The sequence below is a fragment of the Sus scrofa genome, chromosome 3 (assembly GCF_000003025.6).
Source record: "Sus scrofa isolate TJ Tabasco breed Duroc chromosome 3, Sscrofa11.1, whole genome shotgun sequence".
In the NCBI taxonomy this organism is placed as follows: Eukaryota; Metazoa; Chordata; class Mammalia; order Artiodactyla; family Suidae; genus Sus; species Sus scrofa.
Window position 1 is genome coordinate 39683705 of NC_010445.4, and position 22715 is coordinate 39706419.

Genomic DNA, 22715 nt, shown 5'->3' on the forward strand with positions numbered 1-22715 from the left:
AATTGGAATCTACGTATGGGAAAAACTAAACCCACTTTAATGTATAACTTTATCATACTTTAGTGCAATCCATCATATAAAATCAATTTAAAATAGAGCACAAACTGAAAACTATAGAGCTAAAACCTACAACTATAAAGCTTATGGGTTAAAAAAAAAGAACATCTTAGTGACCTTGGATTAAGCAAAAATTTCTTAGCTATGACACCAAAATTATTTTTAAAAAAACTGATAGATTGGAACTTTTTCTCTGCGAAAGACTATTAATAAAATGAAAAGACAAGCCACAGACTAGGAGAGAATATTTTCAAATTGCTTATCTGACAAGGATACACAAAACTCAAATCTCAATAATAAAAGAACAACCCAATTTTTCAAATGGGCAAAAAATCTTTTCAAAAAATGCTTCATCCCCAAAAAGGCATATTTATGGCAAATAAACCCATGATAAGGTGCTCTACATCATCAGTCATTAGGAAAATGCAAATTTAAACCATAATAAAATACAATTACATACCTACTAAAATGGCTAAAAAAGGTTTGAGTGCTAGAAAAGTTACAGAGCAACTGGAACTCTTTTTTTTTTGGCATTTCTTGGGCGGCTCCCACGGTATGTGGAGGTTCCCAGGCTAGGGGTCGAATTGGAGCTGTAGCCACCAGCCTATGCCAGACGCACAGCAATGTGGGATCTGAGCCACGTCTGCAACTCATGGCAACAGCTCATGGCAACGCCGAATCGTTAACCCACTGAGCAAGGGCAGGGATCGAACCCAAAACCTCATGGTTCCTAGTCGGATTCGTTAACCACTGTGCCACGACGGGAACTCCAGCGATTGGAACTCTTATACAGAGCCAGCAGCAATTCAAAATGGTATAGCCACTTGGGAAAATATTTTGGCAGTTTCTTATTAAAGTTTCTTATAAAGCTAAACATACACGTCCATACAACCCAACAATTCCATTCCTAAGTTTTTACCCAAGGAAAATGAAAATTTTCCTTTTCAAATGCAAAATTTTTTTTTTTTTTTTTTTGTCTTTTTGCTATTTCTTTGGGCCGCTCCTGCGGCATATGGAGGTTCCCAGGCTAGGGGTCCAATCGGAGCTGTAGCTGCCAGCCTACGCCGGAGCCACAGCAACGCGGGATCCGAGCCGCGTCTGCAACCTACACCACAGGTCACACCACAGCTCACAGCAACGCCGGATCGTTAACCCACTGAGCAAGGGCGGGATCGAACCCGCAACCTCATGGTTCCTAGTCGGATTCGTTAACCACTGCGCCACAACGGGAACTCCCTAAAAATTTTGTTTTTACACAAGAACCTGTACACAAATGATTACAGAAGGGTTTTCTCATAACCTCTTCAAAATTGGAATCTGGGCTAAGTGCCAAGCACTCTTTTGATACATTAATTTTTGTTTTTTTTGTTTTTTTGTTTTTTTAGGGCTGCATCTGCAGCATATGAGGTTTCCAAACGGGTTGAATTGGAGCTGTAGCTGCCAGCCCACACCACATCCACACAGGATTCCAGCTGCATCTGCGACCTACACCACAGCTCACAGCAACACCAGACCCTTAACCCATTGAGCGAGGCTAGGGATTGAACCCACATCCTCATGGATGCTAATCAGGTTCATTAACCGCTGAGCCATGATGGGAACTATGTTTCGATACATTAAATCCTCACGACAATCCTATGAAGTGGGTACTAAGTGATCTCCATTTTACACAAAGAAACCAAGGCACAGAAAAGTTAAGACATTAAGATCTGGGATTCAATTTGAGGCTGTGTGGCCAGAGTCCATAAGCAGCTTTAATCACTACAATATAATACCTCTAAATTACTGGAAGAAGGAGTATGCGTACAGCCCTTGGTTTAGAAGGCATCCCCCAATTTAACATATTCCTATAGAAACAAATGGAGAAGCCCTATTCTAAAATTCTAAAATTCTAAAATTCTAAAATTCTGCATTGAGGAGTTCCCGCTAGAGCACAATGGGATTGGTGGCATCTCTGGAGTGCTGGGATGCAGATTTGATCCCTGGCCTGGCACAATCGGTTAAAGGATCCAGCACTGCCACACTGCAGCATAAGTTACATATGTGACTTGGGTCTGATCCTTGGCCCCGGGAACTCCATCTGCTTCGGAGCAGCCAAAAAGAAAAAAAAAATTGTCTTCTTGGAGTTTCCATTGCAGCTCAGCCAGTTAAGAACCCAAGATAGTACCCAGGGGAAGGATGCAGGTTCGATCCCTGGTCCCCATCAGTGGGTTAAGGATCTGTCGTTGCTGCAAGCTGCAGCACAGGTCACAGATACAGCTCAGATCCAGAAGTGCCTTGGATGTGGCAGACGCAGCAGATGCGCCTCTGATTTGACCTAGCCTGAGAAATTCCATATGCCACAGGTGGGAGCATAAAAAAAAAAAAAAAGAAAGAAAGAAAGAAAGAAAGAAAGAAAATTCTGCATTGAGTATCAGTACTTAACAAACAAAACATATATAGGCATATGTAGATACAGATAGACAGTATTGGTGCCCCTCAAAAGAAACAGAAGCTAAAACATTGGTTTCATTTTTTTTTAAATGCATATAGGGAGTTCCCTGATGGGCTAGCAGTTAAGGATCTGGTGTTTTCACTGCTGTGGCTCAGGTTTAATCCCTGGTCTGGAAACTTCTGCATGCTGCAGGTATGGCCAAAAAAATGTATATAATGTATACATATAATGTATATTACTATCCATGTCAGCCAACTATTACAGTAACTAGGTTTACTGCTTTTTGGTTTTTTTGGGTTTGTCAGTCTCCTTAGGGCCGCACCCATGGCATATGGAGGTTCCCAGGCTAGGGGTGAATCAGAGCTGTAGCCGCCAGCCTACACCACAGCCACAGCAACGCTGTGAATCTGAGCCACATCTGCAGCCTACACCACAGCTCCCAGCAACACCGGGTCCTTAACCCACTGAGCAGCTCAGGGAGGGAACCCACGTCCTCATGGATACTAGTCAGATTCATTTCCACTGAGCCACAATGGGAACTCCCTTTACTGCCTTTCGTAAAGCCATAGGATTTATGAGTGTCAACATCCACTTTAACATTTGCCATCAATCTTGAGAAATATCTGAGCCATGCTAACCCCAAGAAGCATACCATGTAATTTCTAGGCATATATTCATGGTATATGAATGTGAACAATTCACATACCAGAGAGTATTAAAGGGCCCAGGACTCTGAACACCTGGCTTAGTATCAGCTCTACTGCACACTTTGAAAAAAATTATGACCATTACATGGGCCTCCCGTTGGAAGGAGAAGACTAGATGGCGCATCTAGGTTTGTTTTGTTTTTTCAGTAGTGGGCCCTGAGCGGAACCGTGAATTTTTCAGTCATTGCTGAAGAGCATCAGAAGAGTTGGCCCACTGTGGGCAGTTGTTTTGAACAGGAGTTCAGAGCCTGGTCTCTGGACACAGGACAATCTTCCTTTGCAAGTGACCTTCACACCCTCTCAGTGCAGGATTATGATAATTGATATAATAACAATGGCAGGCACCTAACCTCGTTAAGAACAAAGACACAGAACTCCTGGCCGTTGTCTATACAGTCATTCTTACCCCACCCTCACCTTCCATATAAGTGAAATTCTGAGTTAGCCAGTTCTGTTCCAGGATTTGGTTATGAAGAACTGGGATCAGATTTCGAAAGGGTCTGAAAAAATTGCACAGTGTAACCAATTTAAGTTAGAAATGGGAAAGGCTGGTTCTTGAAATAAAGATTAAGGAAGAGACATGGTAAAGATAAGGACCAATCAGCTAGGTCAGAATTTCTCCCAACACTTTTTTTGGGAGGGTAAGGGTGCGGTCTGCGCAGAATGAAGGGGGGGGTTAAGATATTTTCCACGAATTAATAATCCACTTCCCTATCTATCTGTCCTCAATTTTTTTTTCTGTCTCCTCATTAGAGGCCAGGCCATGTGTCAGTCTCTACTTACATTCACATTATATTACCATTTATCTGGCATTTATGAGCCAGATTGTGAGAAGCACTTAGGGATAGGAAACTGAGATTTAGGAAGTTAAAAATGAAATAATTCCACTAGTGAGGGGATCGGGTCAGGAATGACCCTCTCATTCAATAAATACTTATGAAGTGCATCCTCTGGAATTCCCGGCGTGGCTCAGGGGCTAACGAATCTGACTAGGAACCATGAGGATGCAGGTTTGATCCCTGGCCTCGCTCAGTGGGTTAAGAATCCAGCCTTGCAGGGAGCTGCGGTGTAGGCTGCAGACCTGGCTCGGATCCTATGCTGATGTGGCTGTGGCTGTGGTGTAGACCAACGGCCACAGTTCTGATTCAATCCCTAGCCTGGAAACCTCCACATGCCGCAGGCGCGGCCCTAAAAAGCAAAGAAAGTGCCTCCTCTGTGCCAGCCATGCTACGACCCTAGGATGTAGCCACGATCTGGACAAGGTCCCTTTCCTCACAGACACCATCCACCTTCTGGTGAGAGAGACAGAAAAAAGCCAACCAACAAGGAAGTAACTGCCATGGGGCCCCGGCTGCGCCAGCATTAACCGCTACGGCGTCTCTGGGGACCGCGGTCCCCCCTTCCCCCCCGCCCCCCCAGCCTGGGTCCTGACTTTACCATTCCGTCTGTCCTCGGCCCCAGGCGCGCGGGGGGCGGCCCGGAGCCGGCTGGTCAGCAGGCGACGTCCAGGGCCCAGCGACCTGCGCCGGGAGCCGCCAGAGGCCGGGCGGAGGGCAGCGAACGACGGACGGGCAGCTGGACGTCGGGCCACAGGAGGGTCCTGGGACTCGACAGGCCGCTGGCAGCACTCACCGCCTGGGCGACGGCTGGCCCAGCGCCACCCACGCCGCCAGCCCCTCCGCCCCGGTGACCCCCGTCGGGCCTCGGGACTGTCCGGTCCAAGGCGACCCCAGCCCAGCCCCCGGACTCTCTCGGCCCGACCTGGGACGCTCCCGAGGTGACCCTGACCCTACCTCCCGACCCGCCTGCCTGCGGCCTCGGACCCCAGAGCTGCGCCCCGCGACCGCGGCCACGCCCAGAGGTGCTGGGCCTTCCTGCCCACCTCTCGGCTTTCTAGAACCTTCCTCGCCCTCCGTCCACCCCTCAGGGCCTCGAACACCTAGCGATGTCCGCGCCAGGCCTAAGGGCGCAAAGCGCCCTCCCTCCGTGAAGAGAAGGACCCTCGTGCCCGACGAAAGACACTGCAAGGGAGGGAAACGGAGGCCCACCAGGGAAATGGGAGGGTCCTGCCTGACCACTTCAGCCGCCCGCCTGGAGGCCACACCGTTCGCCTCACAGGCCAAGCCCTCGCCCCGCGTCGCGCGCCCCCTGCCGGCCGTACCCCTCCCAACCCCCCGCGGGCGCGGAGCACTGCGCAGGCGCAAGCAGGGGCGGAGCGGGGAGGGGTCCCAGGGCGGGCCGGGCACCCGCAGGGGAAGCCTGCAACGCATGCGCGAGCCGGCCGGCGCGCCCCCTGCAGGAGCCCGAGTGGACGCGTCCTCCAGCTGCCTCGGGTCGCCGGCGCCCCCTCCCCGCTGCGGCGGCCTAGCAGCTGTCAGCAGTGGTCGCCGCAGCCGCCGCGAGGCCAGAGCAGGGCCGGAAGCCGAGGGAGGGGACCCCGCGAGAGGGCAGCGCGCCGGCCATCGCCGCCCGGGTGCTGAGGGTCGGTGAGTGCCGCCAGGACCCGCTGCTCGCGCGCGCTGGCTCCCAGGGCTCTTGGCTCCCGGCTCCGGGGCCGCTTCCCCGCCCGGGCCACCCTCCCCACCGCGGGCCGCCCCGGTCCCTGTCCGGCCCCTACCGTGGCCCTGCCCTGCCCGCACCCCCCGGCGCCGCCCCAGCAGGTGCATCTCTGCGCAGTGCCAGGCCGCCCTGACTCAGGCTTCCCCTCGGCCCTGGTCTGTCTCTGGGCGTGTCCCCATCCTCTCAGGCAGCTCCTCCAAGCCGGCCCTTCTTGGAGAAACTTAATCTTCCTGGAGTTGCAATCACTGCGGCATCCTTTGTGCCATGCCCGAGCAGGGTGGGCAGACTCCTACCACGTCAAACCCCGCAGGCGTTCACCGGCCGACACTTTGAGCACTTGCCTGCCAAAGCCGTGCAGCATCCCAGGCTGGGGAGCCGAGGCAGGGCCGCCAAGGCTGCTGCTGGCTCATGTCTTGGTGCAGAGATTCCCAGTGTTGGTGGGAATGCTTCCCCATAATCGAGTCCGCCCTGCTCGAAAATCCTCCTTCTCGTGGCCTCAGGGTGGGGGGCCAGGGGTCCACTGTTAGTGGTGGGCGTTGCGTGTGGACAGAAGGAAGGGCAATGACTGATCTAGACAGAGGGGCCTCCCACAGCGCTGATGCCCACGGTCAGTCTGTTTGGTATGAAATTGTGTGTACACAGGAATTGTCTCTTTTCTGAAGTAGATTCTGAGCTTCATGAGGGCAGACACTGTCTGCTGCATGTGGGCTTAGGACAGATGCTTGGTGCCTATTTGTTGCATGAGTGAATGCCCCTTGTCACTTCCTTGGTCGCTGCCTAATTAAAACCATTACCTTATAGGGTTATTTCTGCTTGTTTGCCTCTTTGCCTCCTGAGCTGTGAGCTCCCCAGAGGCACAGATTGTCCCTTGCTGGGGCTTGCCTTGCTCGCGCGTCTCCATGACAGGCCCGCAAGGAAGCCTTGTGGACGGAGGGGCTGAGCCCCTGTGACAGTGTGCAGACCCGGGCAGGGTGCAAGTGGAAGAGTTAGCTCTTTTCTCCTGAGCAACTGTATCATTTCATTCAAAACATCTTGATGCTGCCCTTTGTAAACCTGAAAAGATTGGGAATGTTTTCCTCTAGAAAGTTGGCATCTTTGGAAATGGAAAAGAAAGGGAAAAGAGAGAAAAGTAGGAGCCGCGCCAAGCCCCCCACCCCTTTAACTTCTGAGAGGATTTTAAAAAATCCTCCAAGGGAACTCTTTAAAATTGAACATGTGCAGAGTTGCCATTGTGGCTCAGCGGTTAATGAACCCAACAAGCATCCATGAGGACGCGGCCTCGCTCGGTGGGTTAAGGCTCCAGCGTTGCCGTGAGCTGCGGTGTAGGTCCCGGGTGCGGCTCGGATCCCGCGTGGCTGTGGCTCTGGCGGAGGCCGACGGCTGTGGCTCCGATTCGACCCCTAGCCTGGGAACCTCCGTATGCCACAGGTGTGGCCCTAAAAAGACATGACAATAAATAAATAAAATAAAATTGAACACTTGCTGGAGTTCCCTGGTGGTGCAGAGGGTTGAGGATCTGGCATTGTCACTGCTGTGGCTTGGGTTGCAGTTGTGACATGGGTTGGATCCCTGGCGCTGAAGTTTGGATGCTGTGGGTGGGGCCAAATAAATGAACAGTAAATAAATAAAATTGAGCATTGGCTTTACTATATCCAACAAACAGGATGACATCATTCCTTCTCTAGGGTGATCTGCTATTCTGATAAAACAGCCTTTTGGAACAAGAGAGGGGAGCACAAGTTGTTTTTTAAAAGTCGCTAGTTTTCTGCAGAGCATATGCCAGGCAGTTCCAAGGGAACCTGTTTTGATTTTGTCTCAACTGGGAAGGCCCAAGTAAGACTCCCTGGCTGGCAGTTTCTTCTCCATCCCTGCTTCCTGAAATAGCAGTAGACTCCTCTGCTGTTGAGTCTCTTGAGGGGGAACATTCTAGAACTCGGGGGAGAATGACGGACAAGGCTGTGTGCACAGTTGAGGACCTTAGGATGGAGCCGTTAAGGTGATTAATGCACGGGTAAGTGACATAGGACAGAGTGAAACAAGTGCTGTACAAGACGTCCGGAAAAGCTGCTGTGCGTGTGCAGAGGTGGAGCGAAGGTTTTCGACAGGAGTAGAAGGTCTCACCCCGGCTGATGTTAGAATCACAGGGAAAGCGTTGCATGCCCAGACCACAGCCCAGAATCTCCAGGGGGCGGACCTCAGGCATCCGTTTCTGTTCTAAAGCACACCAGAAGGTTCCATTGTGCGGCCAAGACAAGGAACCAGTGAGCCAGACTGGGCTGTCAGTGGCTGCTTCACAGAGGGGCTGGGACTGGTCTGGGAACTGGTAGGTGGGACCTCAGAAAGTCGAGGCAGGGATGGAGGGTGATACTTCCAAGCAGACAACACCGCCGAGGGGCCCACACCCTGGGGAAAGCAAAACGCAGCACCGGGAGGCTTGGGCAGTGCCTGTTGTTTGCCAATCTGGAGAGATTTGGTCAGCGGGCATACAGGAGCTGAGTAATGAGCTTACCGCCTTGCTCGTTACAGGAGATCCATGGTTACCTCTCTCTGGGGATTCTCAGTTGCCTCATTACCTCATTTCCTAGCCCTAGAGAGGCAGAAGGCTGGGGGACGGGGAATGGGACCGAGGCTGCAGCAGGGGGTTAGGAGAGCGGGCCGTGGCACAGATTCTGTGGAACTTGCTCCTGAGAATCTCCTTCGGGCCACACCTTTGGCTTCAAAATACATCCCATCGCTCTCTGCCAGGAGCTTCAGTGGAAACTCAGAGCCCCATGATCCCAAGAAGCCTGCTGTGCTCACCCAGGACAGCACAGGTGGTGGCACTGGGCATGAGACCTGCAAACGAGGTCTCCACCTGGGCCTCCCAATGCAAATGACCATGGTCTTGAACCTGGCCTCATGGGGATCTTAAACAGTGGCTGAGGCTTGTGGATCCGTTCCCATCTAGGTAAGGGCTGTTCGTGTTAATAAGTTGCCTACGAGCTTTGTTCCTGTGCACTGCTATCTGTAAAAGAGATTGAGCTTGCACCACCTCTAAGTCCTCTGAGAGTTCCCTGCGAGCGTCCCGAGCACCACGGCCATAGAAACACGCCAATGCAGACTTTCAAACAGACGAGGGGCGAAGTGACCGTGATTAAATTTCCATCATATCGATAACACAGTCCGTTGTAAAACAAATGCTGTTTTTCAAAGAAAGCCACGTGACCCAGTCCACATCCCGTTTATAAACTCTTGGTGAAACCTGAGTCTGCATTTGACGATCTGGTTCTGAGTCCCGCTTATTTCAGTTTCTCGTCCTAGAGGCGTTCACAGGTAAACACGACGCACCTCAGGAAGGCAGGCAGCTTGTGTTTCAACCCCACCTGCCACTCGTGCAAGGGCCTTTGATGGCCTGGGCTGGCTGATGCTCAGGGGCCGTCAGGGGAGGTGGGACTGGGGGTTCCCAAGGCTTTGGTGCGCAGGTGTCAGTGCTCCTGGGGGTGATGCTCTGGCCACATCCTCGGCGGTACAGCTGCGCAGCTGTGGAAACAGCCCCAAACACCTGCTCTCTGTAGACACTTTCTTCTTGGCTCCAATTATTTGGAAACCTGTAACCCTCACGCATGGTCATCTCTTGCCCAAAGGGACAGATTTGAGTGCATCGGCTTAAAATCAGTAGGCTACCTGACACGCTCCTGCACTTGTCAATGGGAAAAGTTTCCCATTGTGGCTCAGCAGAAACAAACCTGACTCAAATCCATAAAAACACAGGCTCAATCCCTGGCCCTGCTCGGTGGGTTGAGGATCCTGTGCTGCCATGGGCGTAGGTCTCAGATGTGACTCGGAGTCTACCTCTAGTCCAAGAACTTGCATCTGCCACAGGTGCGGGCCTAAAAAGCAAAAAGAAAAAAAAATTTTTAATTTTAAAAGTTCCCAGATTTGACACTTCTCATGAAAAAAAAAATGTGTGTTTTATCCTTAACTTGTGAGCCTTGGGATAACCAGGTGTTCAGACATGCCCCGTGTCACTACAAAGTACCTTCAAACTTTGGCTACTTAAGAAGTTGTTGTTGTTTTTAATTGACCGCAACCGCAATATCCTGAAGCACATAAACTCCAACACACCTGAGAAACTTAGAGTAAACTGGTGGGTGAGGGCCCACCATTCCCCCGTGTCTCAGAGCCCCTCTTCCATCAAGATGCCGTGAGGCTGACACAAGCCAGCAAGATGCCTAAAATGTTTATGTATTAAGTATCAGTAAAGGAGTTCCCGTCATGGCTCAGTGGTTAACGAATCCGACCAGGAACCCCTAGGTGGCAGGTTCAATCCCTGGCCTTGCTCAGTGGGTTACAGATCCGGCATTGCCAGAAGCTGTGGTGTAGGTTGCAGATGCGGCTCGGACCCTGAGTTGCTGTGGCTCTGGCGTAGGCTGGAGGCTACAGCTCCTATTAGACCCCTAGCCTGGGAACCTCCATATGCTGTGGGAGTGGCCCCAGAAACAGCAAAAAGACCAAAAATAAATAAATATCAATAAAGCCAGGTTTTCTCTCTCTCTCTCTCTCTCTCTCTCTTTTGTCTTTTTGGGTCCACACCCACAGCATATGGAGGTTCCCAGGCTAGGGGTCGAATCGGAGCTGTAGCCACCATCCTACACCAGAGCCACAGCAACGAGGGATCCAAGCTGCATCTGTAACCTACACCACAGCTCACAGCAACGTGGGATCCTTCACCCACTGAGCGAGGGCAGGGATTGAACCTGTGTCTTCGTTGATACTTGTCAGGTTCGTTACTGCTGGAGCCACGATGGGAACTCCAGTTTTTTCTCATTAATCAAGTAGCCTTTCTCACCATTCCTTTACTGCAGCAGATTGTCTTGCTTACCCCACTTGAAGCCCAATAGACGGGTTCCCTGGCAGGGTCCACCCTCTATCAACGTACCTGCCGTTTACAGCCTGTTTTTTATAGTGCGTATCGGTATTTGGATCGTCATCTGCAGAATCCAGTGAATTAGACATTTTCACGATTTAAAAGATCAGGTTCTTGGAGTTCCCGTCGTGGTGCAGTGGTTAACGAATCCGACTAGGATCCATGAGGTCGCGGGTTCCGTCCCTGCCCTTGCTCAGTGGGTTAAGGATCCGGCGTTGCCGTGAGCTGTGGTGTAGGTTGCAGACACGGCTCGGATCCCGCGTTGCTGTGGCTCTGGCATAGGCCGGTGGCTACAGCCCCGATTCAACCCCTAGCCTGGGAACCTCCATATGCCGCGGGAGCGGCCCAAGAAATAGCAACAACAACAACAACAAAAAAAAAAAGACAAAAAGACAAAAAAAAAAAAAAAAAAGATCAGGTTCTGGGTGAAAAAACGAAGCAAAACAACACCCTAGAGGGGCATTACTGCCCATTTAGACGCCTCCTTCCCCTCCCCCATGCCACCGGCACCCCCGCCTCCACTGCACCCCAGCCGCCTTCTTGGCAAAGCATCCCAGGCCTTGGTCGGCTTCACTTTCCGGCTCAGTCCCTCCCCCGCCGCTCCGAAGTACTTGCGGCTGCCCACACAGGCTCTTTCACTTCTCCATGATCCTATGATGCCCTCCTCACCCCAAATGGCAAGAAACTCAAGGCTGGCCTCCTGTATCACCTCTTCCTGAGAGCCTTCCCAGAGCTCGCGCTGGCTTACACACATGCACACACACACACACACACGCACAGATTTCTGATCTTCTCCAGAAACTCGTGATGCTTCACTGGGCTTCAGGGACAGCAATGACAGTGCCTGCAAGCATTTGCAGATTGTCAAATCCTTGAATTAAGAGCACTGGTCTTCATTTCCAAATCCCTAGCATGAGTGCCCAGCACACAGTAAGCACTCGGCAAGTGCTCGTTGGGTGAGTACATGCTTTTTTGGCTCGTGCATCCTACAAGGCCACAGCTTCTACCAGCAAACCTGAAGCAGACCTGCCACGCCTTCCTCCTCATGTGCACCCGCACACTTGAATAGTGCTGACTGTTGTGGGCGCCCCTGTCCGTGGGGAAATGCTGCCCCAGCTGTGATGCGTCCTCACCCACCTTGGTCCTCAGGGAAAGTGCCGAGTCCCGGCCAGTGCCACCAACAAGGCCGTTCCGTTCCAGGCCTGCGGTGTAGAGGGCAGAGCTATGGCCGTCTGCTCTGAGGGTGACCGCGGGATCTGCCTGCGGCTGTAGTGAGAGCACCCCACGCCTTCCCCGGGGACTGCGCAGACTTAGGCTTCATGGGAGGAGATGCGCAGAGCTCAGGATCGGACAGGACACACTCCCTAACAGTGTGGGTCCTGCCCCGGGTCCTGCACGCTCTGCTCACCGGCCTTGAGGCCCGCTCCACAGCAGCCTCTCCAGAAGCATTAACACCGCTCTGTCCTGCATATGCAGAAATGAAAACGTGCTTTGTGCAGGCGCATGGAAACTGGAGGACGCAGTCCCACCTATGACAAAAACGTCGCAAAATAAGCCGGTGGAGGCGGAGGACTCCTCAGCACGGTGCTCCCAAATGGGAACAGCCGTGTCCAGAGGAAGCCCGCCCGCATGCCATCCGGGGCGTTCTCAGAAATGAGCAGCCCGCAGTAGGCATGCACTCGGGACCAACTCAGTTGCTACCTGAAAAGCAAACATTGAAATACTCAACAGTTTGTGTAACATGTAATATTTTAACAGTAAGCAAACAAGCCTTTCGGGGGTCAAGGCAGCTTTTCCTTCCCTTCCTGGCTCTGTCCCAGGATGGGTGCAGGGGCTCGTGTGGGAAGTCCTCACATGCTCTCAGGTGGCTCTGCAAGTGGCTGGAGCCTGCGTGGTGGCCTTAGAGTGGACGGCGCCTGGGCTGGGTCTGGTCGCAGTGCCCGCCACTTCTGGGGGACCCTGAGTGCCAAGGCCTCGAGTGTTTTAAGGAACTTTAACTTCCTTTCCACGTGTACATTTGCTTTCGTAACCAGAAAGCTTCCCAGATTGTGTAATTCAGGGAATCTCCTCCCTTGAGTTCATTTTTTGCTCAAACGGAGCTGACGCAGGTATGGCGTTCAGTGAGACTTGAGCTGAAGCCTGGCAGGCCTGAGCAAGAAACTGGGTGCTGGGATTCAGAAATACACAAGCTGTCTACTAAAGCAGCTCAAAGGATGTCTTTTCTTTTTGGTTTCTAATGTTCTCAGAGAGACAGATACAGATTTTTATAAAAAATGTCTCCTGCTGCTTGGTCTAGAAAGAGGTAGGGGTGCAACGGTAAAAACAGACTGGAAGGTTCGGATTCTGGTTCTGTGGCTTTCTTGCTGGGTGATCCCGGGCCAGGTACCTTCTCCGAGTTTCTTAGTCCTTGAAAGCATGATGGTCACGGAAGCAGGGCTGCATTAGGAGGCTTGTCAGTATAAAAGCATATGAAGGAGTTTCTGTTGTGGCTCAGCCGTAGCATACCTGACTAATATCCATGAGGACTCAGGTTTGATCCCTGGCCTGCCTCAGTGGGTTAAGGATCTGGTGGGCTGTGAGCTGTGGTGTAGGTCACAGACACAGCTCAGATCCCATGTTGCTGTGGGTGTGATACAGGCCGGCAGCTGTAGCCCTGATTGGACTCCTAGCTTGGGAACTTCCATATGCCTCAGGTGCAGCCCTAAAAAGAAAAAGAAATATATATGTATGTGTGTGTGTATATGTATGTATGTATATAATTCTTATAATTTACTGTACCAGGAGAGAGCAAAGAGCCACCCCTGCATTCTCTGTTTTCCTGAATCCATATTTCTTTGATAGTGGACCCGGCTCTGTTTAAGTAACATGCTTGTGATCTGTTTGCACTTTGATTTTCCAACTTGGTGAGAGGTGTTTTGTGGTTATTTTTCAAATCATGCTCTAGCACCCTCCATTTGCCCAAAGGTGCCAGAGAGTCATGCCAGCGAGCCCCGGGCCCATCCTGACCTCCTGGGAGGCGTCAGCACTCCAGAGCTCCAAGGTCACCCCGCCACACTTCAGAGGCCTGCCTGCCCCACCCCAGAGCCCTCTGTGCAGGGCCGCCTCCCCCCAGCCAGACCTGCTGTAGCCCCAGAGGACGGCCACCGCCAGAAGCCTCTCCCAGGACTCAGGTCAGTTCCCGGGTGCCCCTGTCAGGTCGTGTCCTGGTGGAAGGGGCACGGTCTGTCTTCTGCCCTCCCGACTCCCCTGAGCCTGCAGAGACGGTGCTAACCAGGGGGATCTGTCCTTTCATGGCCAGACTTTTCCAGAAAAGGAAGTCATCAACCCCTGTGACCAGAAGACCTCTTTGGACTGTGACCTTTTGACATCCCCTCGTGGTAGAAGAAGAAAGTTCATCTTGACCAAGCCAGACACCCATCAGCCCACTGTGGGGATGACCAGCCCTGGCTGGACACACTGCTTTCCCCTCAGAGCCTAAACCACTCTTGAAACTGTTCATGGACCACAGACCTTCGTGGGTAATGTTAAGCTCTGCTCTTTTTTTTTTTTTTTCTCTTTTCTCATTCCTGATTTTTTTGGGGGGCTGTGTCCACAATGTATGGAGGTTCACAGGCTAGGGGTCTAATCAGAGCAATAGCTGCCAACCTACACCACAGCCACAGCAATGCCAGATCCTTAAGCCACTGAGCGAGGCCAGGGATTGAACCTGCAACCTCATGGTTCCTAGTCGGATTCATTTCTGCTGCGCCACGACGGGAGCTCCAAAGCTCTGCTCTTTTATTCACAGTCTATGACTGATTTTTAGACGGGTTTTCCACCTTGTTAAATTTAAAAGAATTTGGGTAATTTACGAAGTTGTTGCCTAGTAGCACTTCGTATGTTCTAGCTTTAATCGCTCCCATCTTGATCATGTGGTTAATTAAAAACCGTACCTTAAATTAATTTGTAAATCACTTCTTGCTGTTGTCTTTTCCACTAATATTTACTGACAACCCTTTAAAGCATAAATTTTGAGGAACTGCTGTTAGGCAGATAAGGACAGCAACATCTCTTTTCGAAAAGCAAAAGCTTTATTTGAAAACGAGCACTAGGGGTTCTCTGGTGGCGCTGCGGGTTAAGGATCCGGCATTGTCACTGCAGCGGCTTGGATCATTGCTGTGGCTTGTGGTTCAGTCCCTGGCCCGGGGACTTCCACGTGCTGTGGACATGGCCAAAACGAATAAAAATATATTGATGATACATTTTTTATGAGCTTTCGTGGAAAAGATTTTCAACTCACTCAAGCCAAACGTAAAACTGGCTGTTTCAGGAAACGAGTCAGCGCTGACTCCGGGCGCACGGGGTCTCGAGGTGGCATCTGCAGGCGGCAGGGTTAGCACAGTAACTCGTAGGGGTCCCAACGTCTGTCCAAGGCCCCGTGCTGTTCCCCCCGCCCGTGGAGGCTGCTGGCTTCCTTTGACCCGGGCGAGGAGCAGCTCTTTGTGCTTGGCCCTTCCTGTGAGTCACCGAGCCTCTCCCCACTTGAAGGTCTGAGAGCCGTGAAGGGCTCCTCTCCGCTCCGCCCGCATCCTTGGCACACGGACGGTGACCAGGAGTTGGCCCGGGGCTCCCCTCCTCTGCCGCCCACACGGCCCGCCTTCGGCCCAAGCCTCGGCCCTCGTGCCCACAGCTTCCGGAACGTGGCGCTTCTAATCGTGGGCGTCCCGGGGTCTTCCTGAGCTGACCCGGATCCCCCTTCTCTGCAGGTTAGTGTGTCTCCATGTCTTCGCTTCGCGCACTGAAATCTCACGAGATGGGTCTCCCTGACCCGAGGGAGCCCTTGTCAGCCTCTGTCCTTGTTTCTGCCGTCACTGCTGAACAGTCTCTCAGCAGATTTTCCCCGCTCTTACATACCTGATTTAAATATAACTCTCAGGAGCTCTCTGGCGGCTCAGAAGGTTGAGGATCCGGTGCGGTCACTGCCATAGCTCAAGTCATGGCCGTGACGCGGGTCTGATCCCTGGCCCAAGAACTTCTGCATGCAGTGGGGTGAGGCCAGAAATAAATGACTAAATACACCATTCTTTGTGCTCGGCAAAGACACGGAGTAGATTTTCTCTGGAGGAGAATGGCCAGGGTCGTGTGGAGGCTCACAGGCGACTGCTCACAGTTAAAGCAGGAAAAACTGGTCCTTGGGGTTCCAGGCAGACGAGCACGTGCCATCCCACCACCCACGTGTCTGCCCGCCGTGTCTGCTCCTGGGCCAGGGCCACTGAGGGCCCCCATCCCAGGCTCTGCCCTGCTCCCCCACAGCCCTCTCCAGGTCTTAGCAATCACCCCGTAGAGACACCGAGCCTTCATTCTCTTGGGCTGGTGGAGACTGAAGCCCGTCGGGAGCGGGAGGGGGGGAAATGCCATCAGCCTGAAGGCTGTGCTCAGAAACAGCCCGCTCACAGGATTTCATCGAACGATTACCACAGCCGCGGCCACACTGCGAGCGTAAGCCCTGTGCTGACCATACCTTTCCCGAAGAACCGAAGTCGGCTTCCCAGCAGAGGGTATGTTCCTTGAATGCCCAGAGGAGGCCTGGCCTCTGCCTCCCGGGAGCTGTTTGGGGTTAGGGTGGGGTGGAGGAGCGGGGAGAAACAGCACAGAAGAGGGCTCGTGTCTCAGGACGGTGCCCTGCCCTCCCCAGACGCTCTTGGCGCACGTGCCAGCGACACCCCAACTTCTTGTCTCTGGTCTGTGACCAGCATTCCTTCGGTGAGGATGGCGGTGCTCAGGCAGCTGGGGCTCCTGCTCTGGAAGAACTACACGGTGCAGGTGTCTGAGCCCCGGGGACGCGGTGGGGGAGGCCTGGGGGCCAGGGGCACCCCAGGGGGGCCGGGGGGGCGGTCTGGGAGCCCACGGTCCTGCTGTTCAGAGGCGGAAGGTCCTGGTGACGACCCTGGAGCTGCTCCTGCCCTTGCTCTTCTCCGGGATCCTGATCTGGCTTCGCCTGAAGATCCAGTCCGAGAACGTGCCCAACGCCACCACCTACCCCGACCAGTCCATCCGGGAGCTCCCACTCTTCTTCAGCTTCCCGCCCCCGGGAGACGCCTGGGAGCTGGTCTACATCCCGTCCCAGAGCGAGGCTGTGAGGACCGTCGTGGAGACAGCCAGGAGGGCGCTGGTGATCAACATGAGAGGTGAGGCACCCCCGTGGGGTGCAGGCCGTCGGCCCCTCCTGTCCAGGCTGCCTTGTGGGGCGGGCGCAGCCCTCGGTTCTGAGTTGCATCCCCTGGTAAAGTCGGGACCAGGTGGTGAGGACCGAGGGCAGGCCCTGTGTGACAGCTTAGCAGCCCCCCCACCGCCCGCCCCCAGCATGGGGACGGCACCCACACACCCCAGCAAAGCCCCCTGGTTGCAGGGTGCGTTCTGAGTGCGTGGCGCCCAGGACCCCTTGGGGTGAGGCTCGGAGCACAGCTCTCACGGGCAGCAGGGAGCCTGTGTGTGGACCTTCCCAGCAGATGGGCTGCTCTCCTCCGCTGGCCTTTGCTCCCTCACTTTTCTCTTGCTCTTGATGTTGGCCCTTTCTCCTGTAACCTGGTGAATTCCATGTAGCAACCACTTAGGGGACGGTCCCTGGTCCCTCACCCCGTGATGAGAGTGAAACCCTTCACGTGAAACAGGGTCTGGGTGACAGGGAGATCACTGAACAGACCACGCCTGGCACCCACGTGCACCTGTAAAGCACACGGATATGGTTCTGAGAGAGACCGACACTGGCTGCGGAGCCCAGGGCGGGGCAGTGTCCGATCAGAGGGGCAGGTTACGGCCTGGCCTGACTGCCAGCCCTGCTCCGGCTCTCAGCTTCTAGAAGCCCAGAGCCAGCTTTGAAGGCCAGGCTCTGGTCTTCACCTCAGCCCATCTCTGCCAAGAATCACAGCTTCCTGGAGTCTCAGGAAGGTTTGCAGAGTCCTAGGGAGACTTGAGCACTTCGGTCCTTTATCTGCAATCGGACTGAAGATCCAGCCTTTTCGAGCAGAGCGGCTGATTGGGCAACTCTGGGCCTGCCTCCCACAGTGCACGGCTTCCCCTCTGAGAAGGACTTTGAGGACTACGTGAGGTATGACAACCACTCCACCAACGTGCTGGCCGCCGTGGTGTTTGAGCACGCCTTCAACCACAGCCGGGACCCCCTGCCGCTGGCGGTAAGGACCCCAGCCCCACGGATCCAGCTTCCCCCCGCAAGGAACCAGGCCCAGCCACCGAGGGCACGGAGCAAATGCCCGCCTTTCCCGGCAGTCCGGAGTCGCCATCTCAGCCCCACTGAAGGGGCCTGATGGCATGGGACCCGTCATGCTGGAGCAGTTTAGAAACCTCACCTGCCTGAAGAAAGTGACCGTGAATCCTTGCTGTGGTCCTTTCTGTCCTCTCATTTTTATTTTATTTATTTATTTATTTATTTTTGTCTTTTTGTTTTTCTAGGGCCGCTCCCGTGGCATATGGAGGTTCCCAGTCTCGGGGTCGAATCGGAGCTGTAGCCTCCGGCCTACACCACAGCCACAACTCGGGATCCAAGCCACATCTGCAACCTGCACCACAGTTCACGGCAACGCCAGATCCCCAACCCACTAAGTGAGGCCAGGGAAACCTCATGGTTCCTAGTCAGATTCATTAACCCCTGAGCCATGACAGGAACTCCTGTCCTCTCATTTTATAAAGGGTGTGACCAGTCTCCTTGGACAGAATCCAACAGGGCAAGCAGGAAGGTAGTAGATACTTGGGACTTAAGTGCAATATGGCATGAGAATTTCAGTTACGTTTTTAAACAGACAGACTGGAAAACTGGGAGTTCCCATCATGGCTCAGTGGTTAATGAACCTGACTAGCATCCATGAGGATGTGGGTTCGATCCCTGGCCACGCTCAGTGGGTTAAGGGTCCAGTGTTGCCCTGAGCTGTGGTGTAGGTCGCAGGTGTGGCTTGGATCCCGAGTTGTGGCTGTGGCATAGGCTGGTGGCTACAGCTCCAATAGCCTGGGAACCTCTGTATGCTGCCAGAGGTTCCATCCCTGGCCTCGCTCAGTGGGTTAAGGATCCGGTGTTGCTGTGAGCTTCACTGTAGGCCAGCAGCTGGAGCTCCAACTAGACCCCTAGCCTGGGAACTTCCATATGCTGAGGGTGCAGCCCTAAAGGGAAAAAAGAATCCTGGGAAACTGTCAGGCTCCCCAGCATCCCGTTGACGGCCCTGGGCTGGTTAGCGGCATGTCACGTGTGGAGTTCATACTGGTAGTTGGCAGAGGTGGGTGAAGAGCCCACAGAGGTACCCCACAGCCCCTCCGCCTCTGCAGGGCCACTCGCTCCCACCTTCCCCACCCCAGACGGTGGTCGCGGCTGGGAGAGTGAGAGGTGACGGTAGCAACAGACCCCACCCCTCTCTCACTGCCCTCGGACGTTGGCTCCGCCGTCTGGATCCCTCAGATCGTGTGGTTCTCTCTCTGTTTCCAAAGGTAAAATATCACTTACGCTTCAGTTACACTCGAAGAAATTACATGTGGACCCAGAGCGGCTCCATTTTCCTGAAGGAGACGGAGGGCTGGCACACCACCTCCCTCTTCCCACTTTTCCCAAGCCCAGGACCCAGGGAACCCACGTCTGCGGATGGAGGAGAGCCTGGTGAGAAACACTTCCAGGGATGCCTTCCCAGCTGGCTGCTGGCCGGCGTCCTCTGGGGGGGCGGGGGGTGGGGGGGTGCACCCTGCCTTTCTCCGTCGGAGGACGTTCTGCCAGTATTCGGTTTCATAAAGGAGGAAAACAGCCAGTGGGGTTGGCTTCTGAAAGGCTGAAGTCTTCTTTAAAGACAGCAAAGCTGCTTCCCTCTTTTCTAGGATGTGTGCTCTTGAAACGTGTGTGTGTGTGTGTGTGTGTAATATAATATTATATTATATCATACTAGTTTACAGTGTTCTGTCAGTTTTCTACTCGACAGCAAAGTGACCCAATCATACATATATATACTTTTTCTCACATTATCCTCTACCGTGTTCCGTTAGAAGTGACCAGGTATAGTTCCCTGTGCTGTACAGCAGGATCTCATTGCTTATCCACTCCAAAGGCAAGAGTTGGCATCTGTTAACCCCAGATGCCCAGTCCCTCCCACTCCCTCACCCTCCCCCTGGGCAACCACACGTCTGTTCTCCGAGTCCATGAGTTTCTTTTCTGTGGAAAGGTTCATTTGTGCCGTATATTAGATTCCAGATAGAAGTGATATCATATGATATTTGTCTTTCTCTTTCTGACTTACTTCACTCAGTATGAGAGTCTCTAGTTCCATCCATGCCGCTGCAAATGGCATTATTTTGTTCTTTTTATGGCTGAGTAGTATTCCATTGTGTATACACACCACATTTTCTTAATCCATTCATCTGTCAAGGGACACTTAAGTTGTTTCTATGGCTTGGCTATTGTGAATAGGGCTTCAATGAACATACGGGTGCATGTGTCTTTTTCAAGGAAAGTTTTGTCTGGATATATGCCCAAGAGTGGGACTGCTGGGTCATATGGTGGTTCTGTGTATAGTTTTCTGAGGAACCTCCAAACTGTTCTCCAGAGTGGTTGTACCAACTTACATTCCCACCAGCAGTGCAGGAGGGTTCCCTTTCTCCACACCCCCTCCAGCATTTGTTGTTTGCGGACTTATTAATATATGGGATCCAAGCTGCTCCTGTGACCTACACCACAGCTCACAGCCATGTCAGATCCTTAAGGCATTGAGCGAGGCCGGGGGTCGAACTTGCGTCTTCGTGGATGCCAGTGAGATTTGCTTCCGCTGAGCCACAAGGGGGAACTCCTATATTTCAGTTTTTAAGGAGCTTGGGTTTGCATTCAATCTTCTGGGCTCGGTTTCACATTCCCTCCCTCCTTTCCCCTCCTGTGTAGCCGTGTGGGCTTTGTAAGTTCTGTGATCCTTGTGCGGCTGTCGCGGTTTCATCGAGTCAGTGGCATGTTTGTGGATCTCAGCTGGTTGCCCTGTCAGAGCGCATCCGTCTGTCCCGTGTAACTTTGACAGGCTTGTTGGTCCCTCTGCGCATGGTCCCATCATGGGACTGAGTAACCGGGACCCAGGACTAGACTTTGCCCACCCAGCACCGCAGTGGGCAACATCAACCGAGCACCTGCTGTTATTGCAGCAGGTGTAAGAGAGACTTACACACAAGGGAGATGGCAGGAATGAGCAGACATGGTGTAACCTCGTTGAGGGGTGTGGCTGGCATAAAATTGCTTTTCCTGTTCCTAGAGGCTGGAACCAGGCAGCTGCCAGGCCTGTGTTCAAGCACGCCAGGTGTTCTAAACATCAGTATTTTAGCAACGAGTATGCCCAGACCTGCATCCCACGCCCCTTGCTGTCCCGTGGGCACCAGCATCGGGGGCTCAGGCTGCGCTTTCCTCTCCTGAGGCCATGCCCACTGCCTCCGTAGGCTCAGCCTTTCCCAAGCCTCTCTCTGGGCTGGAGTACTTACCCCCCCGCCAGGGCTTTTTCACCTTAAAGACTTTATTGCAGCAACACTGGGGAGTCCAAAAGGGCCGGGAGGGAGAAGCCACAAAGTACACGAAGGTCGTATTGTGGTGACCTTTGGTCTACGGTCCCTGCCACCCTTTGAGGTGTGACTTGACGGTGGATGGAATTAAAGTTGCTAATCAGCTGGCCAGCAGGACTCCTGGGGCCTCCGTTGCCAGGGGACCCTAGCGCAGGGTCCCCTGGCCAGGAAGGCCTGTGATGCAGCTGCCCCCATGCATGTTGGCCCCACGTGCTGGAATGTCCTCTGCCTCCACGCTCAGGGTACATCCGGGAGGGCTTCCTGGCCGTGCAGCACGCCTTGGACAGGGCCATCATGCAGTACCACGCAAATGCCTCCACTCGCCAGCTGTTCGAGAAGCTCACTGTGGTCGCGAAGAGGTTCCCCTACCCGCCTTTCATCTCGGACCCCTTCCTCGTTGCCATCCAGTACCAGCTTCCCCTGCTGCTCATGCTGAGCTGCACCTACACCTCGCTCACCATCATCCGGGCTGTCGTGCAGGAGAAGGAGAGGAGACTGAAGGTAACCGCGGTGCACTTGGCTTTGCGACCTTCTGGGACCAGGCTCGGTGTGGCTGGGGGGCGAGGGGCGGGTGCACCAGGCAGGGGCAGCTCCCGGCGGGGGGAGAGGGGGCTGGAGCCTCAAAAGCAGCGGGGGCGGGGTGATGCCCCCCCAACCCAGCCCATCTCGGTCTTCTTTGAAATCAGGCCTGGGAGTCCCCGTTGTGGCTCAGCAGAATCGAATCTGACTAGTATCCATGAGGACACAGGTTCAATCCCTGGCCTCACTCAGTGGGTTGAGGATCTGGCGTTGCCATGAGCTGTGGTGTAGGTCCTAGACGGGGCTCAGATCTGGTGTTGCTGTGACTGGGGTGTAGGCCGGCGGCTACAGTTCCAGTTCGACCTCTGTCCTAGGAACCTCCGTGTGCCATGCGTGCAGCCCTAAAAAGCAAAAAACAAAACAAAACAAAATCAATCCTGGTCTGTCCAGATTTGTGAAACCCCAATAAAGCACTGCATGTGTATGCTGTCCTTAGGATGTTTTGAATGGTTCGGGTTAAGTAAATTACATCATCGCCACTGAATTCACTTGTTGCCCTAAACTTTTTGGATGTGGCTGCGGACGTCTTGGCCGACGGACGTGCCTCACGTTCTGCTTCTGTTGAACAGGGTCCCTCTAGACAGCAGGTCAACCCGAGACAGGTTTACACGTCAGGGCCGCAGACAGCTAACAGCAAGGACAGTGATCTGGGCTGCCCAGCGCGGTGTCCCGGGCCGTTCATTGAGTGAGTGAAGTGCCGAGTTGAGGGAATCTCACTCACTCGACAGAGTCCCCCTGGGTGCATAGTGAGCCTGTAAACTCACGCCATCGACGCTTCCAGAATTATCTGCAGCGGACGGGAAGCTCTTTCTTCAGCAGCGTCTGCAGTGCCGTGGAAGCACTGCTGGAGTATCCTCAGTGGTGCCAAGTCTATGCTGCGTGGCGCTTTTATTTTTATTTTATTTTATTTTTT

General features: G+C 53.4%; 1 protein-coding gene and 1 long non-coding RNA gene across 6 annotated transcripts in view; one reads left to right on the plus strand and one right to left on the minus strand.

The window, feature by feature from the left end:
* Nucleotides 5429-22715, plus strand: part of ABCA3 (ATP binding cassette subfamily A member 3) — a 43334-nt gene continuing 26047 nt past the window's right edge. Inside the window, exons 1-10 of one of the 4 annotated variants that reach the window (XM_005655176.3) lie at nucleotides 5429-5684; nucleotides 13628-13833; nucleotides 13962-14181; nucleotides 15191-15408; nucleotides 16123-16200; nucleotides 16338-16465; nucleotides 16566-16830; nucleotides 17708-17835; nucleotides 19136-19301; nucleotides 21465-21724. In XM_005655176.3, coding sequence (XP_005655233.1) covers nucleotides 16412-16465; nucleotides 16566-16830; nucleotides 17708-17835; nucleotides 19136-19301; nucleotides 21465-21724 — 873 coding nt within the window. In that variant the 5' untranslated portion in view covers nucleotides 5429-5684; nucleotides 13628-13833; nucleotides 13962-14181; ... (1 more) ...; nucleotides 16123-16200; nucleotides 16338-16411. Of the gene's footprint in view, nucleotides 5685-13627; nucleotides 13834-13961; nucleotides 14182-15190; nucleotides 15409-16098; nucleotides 16201-16337; nucleotides 16466-16565; nucleotides 16831-17707; nucleotides 17836-19135; nucleotides 19302-21464; nucleotides 21725-22715 lie in introns of all 4 variants that reach the window. The other 3 variants (XM_013987836.2, XM_021086765.1, XM_013987837.2) reach the window with 3 other exon arrangements.
* LOC102159543 lies at nucleotides 7383-15178 on the minus strand. 2 transcript variants are annotated; one of them, XR_298208.3, is made up of 2 exons: nucleotides 14943-15178; nucleotides 7383-9626 (listed from the first exon to the last, which is right to left on the minus strand). It is a non-coding gene; the product is annotated as an uncharacterized LOC102159543 (long non-coding RNA). The 2 variants fall into 2 exon arrangements; XR_002342442.1 differs by lacking the exon at nucleotides 14943-15178 and adding an exon at nucleotides 11801-13226.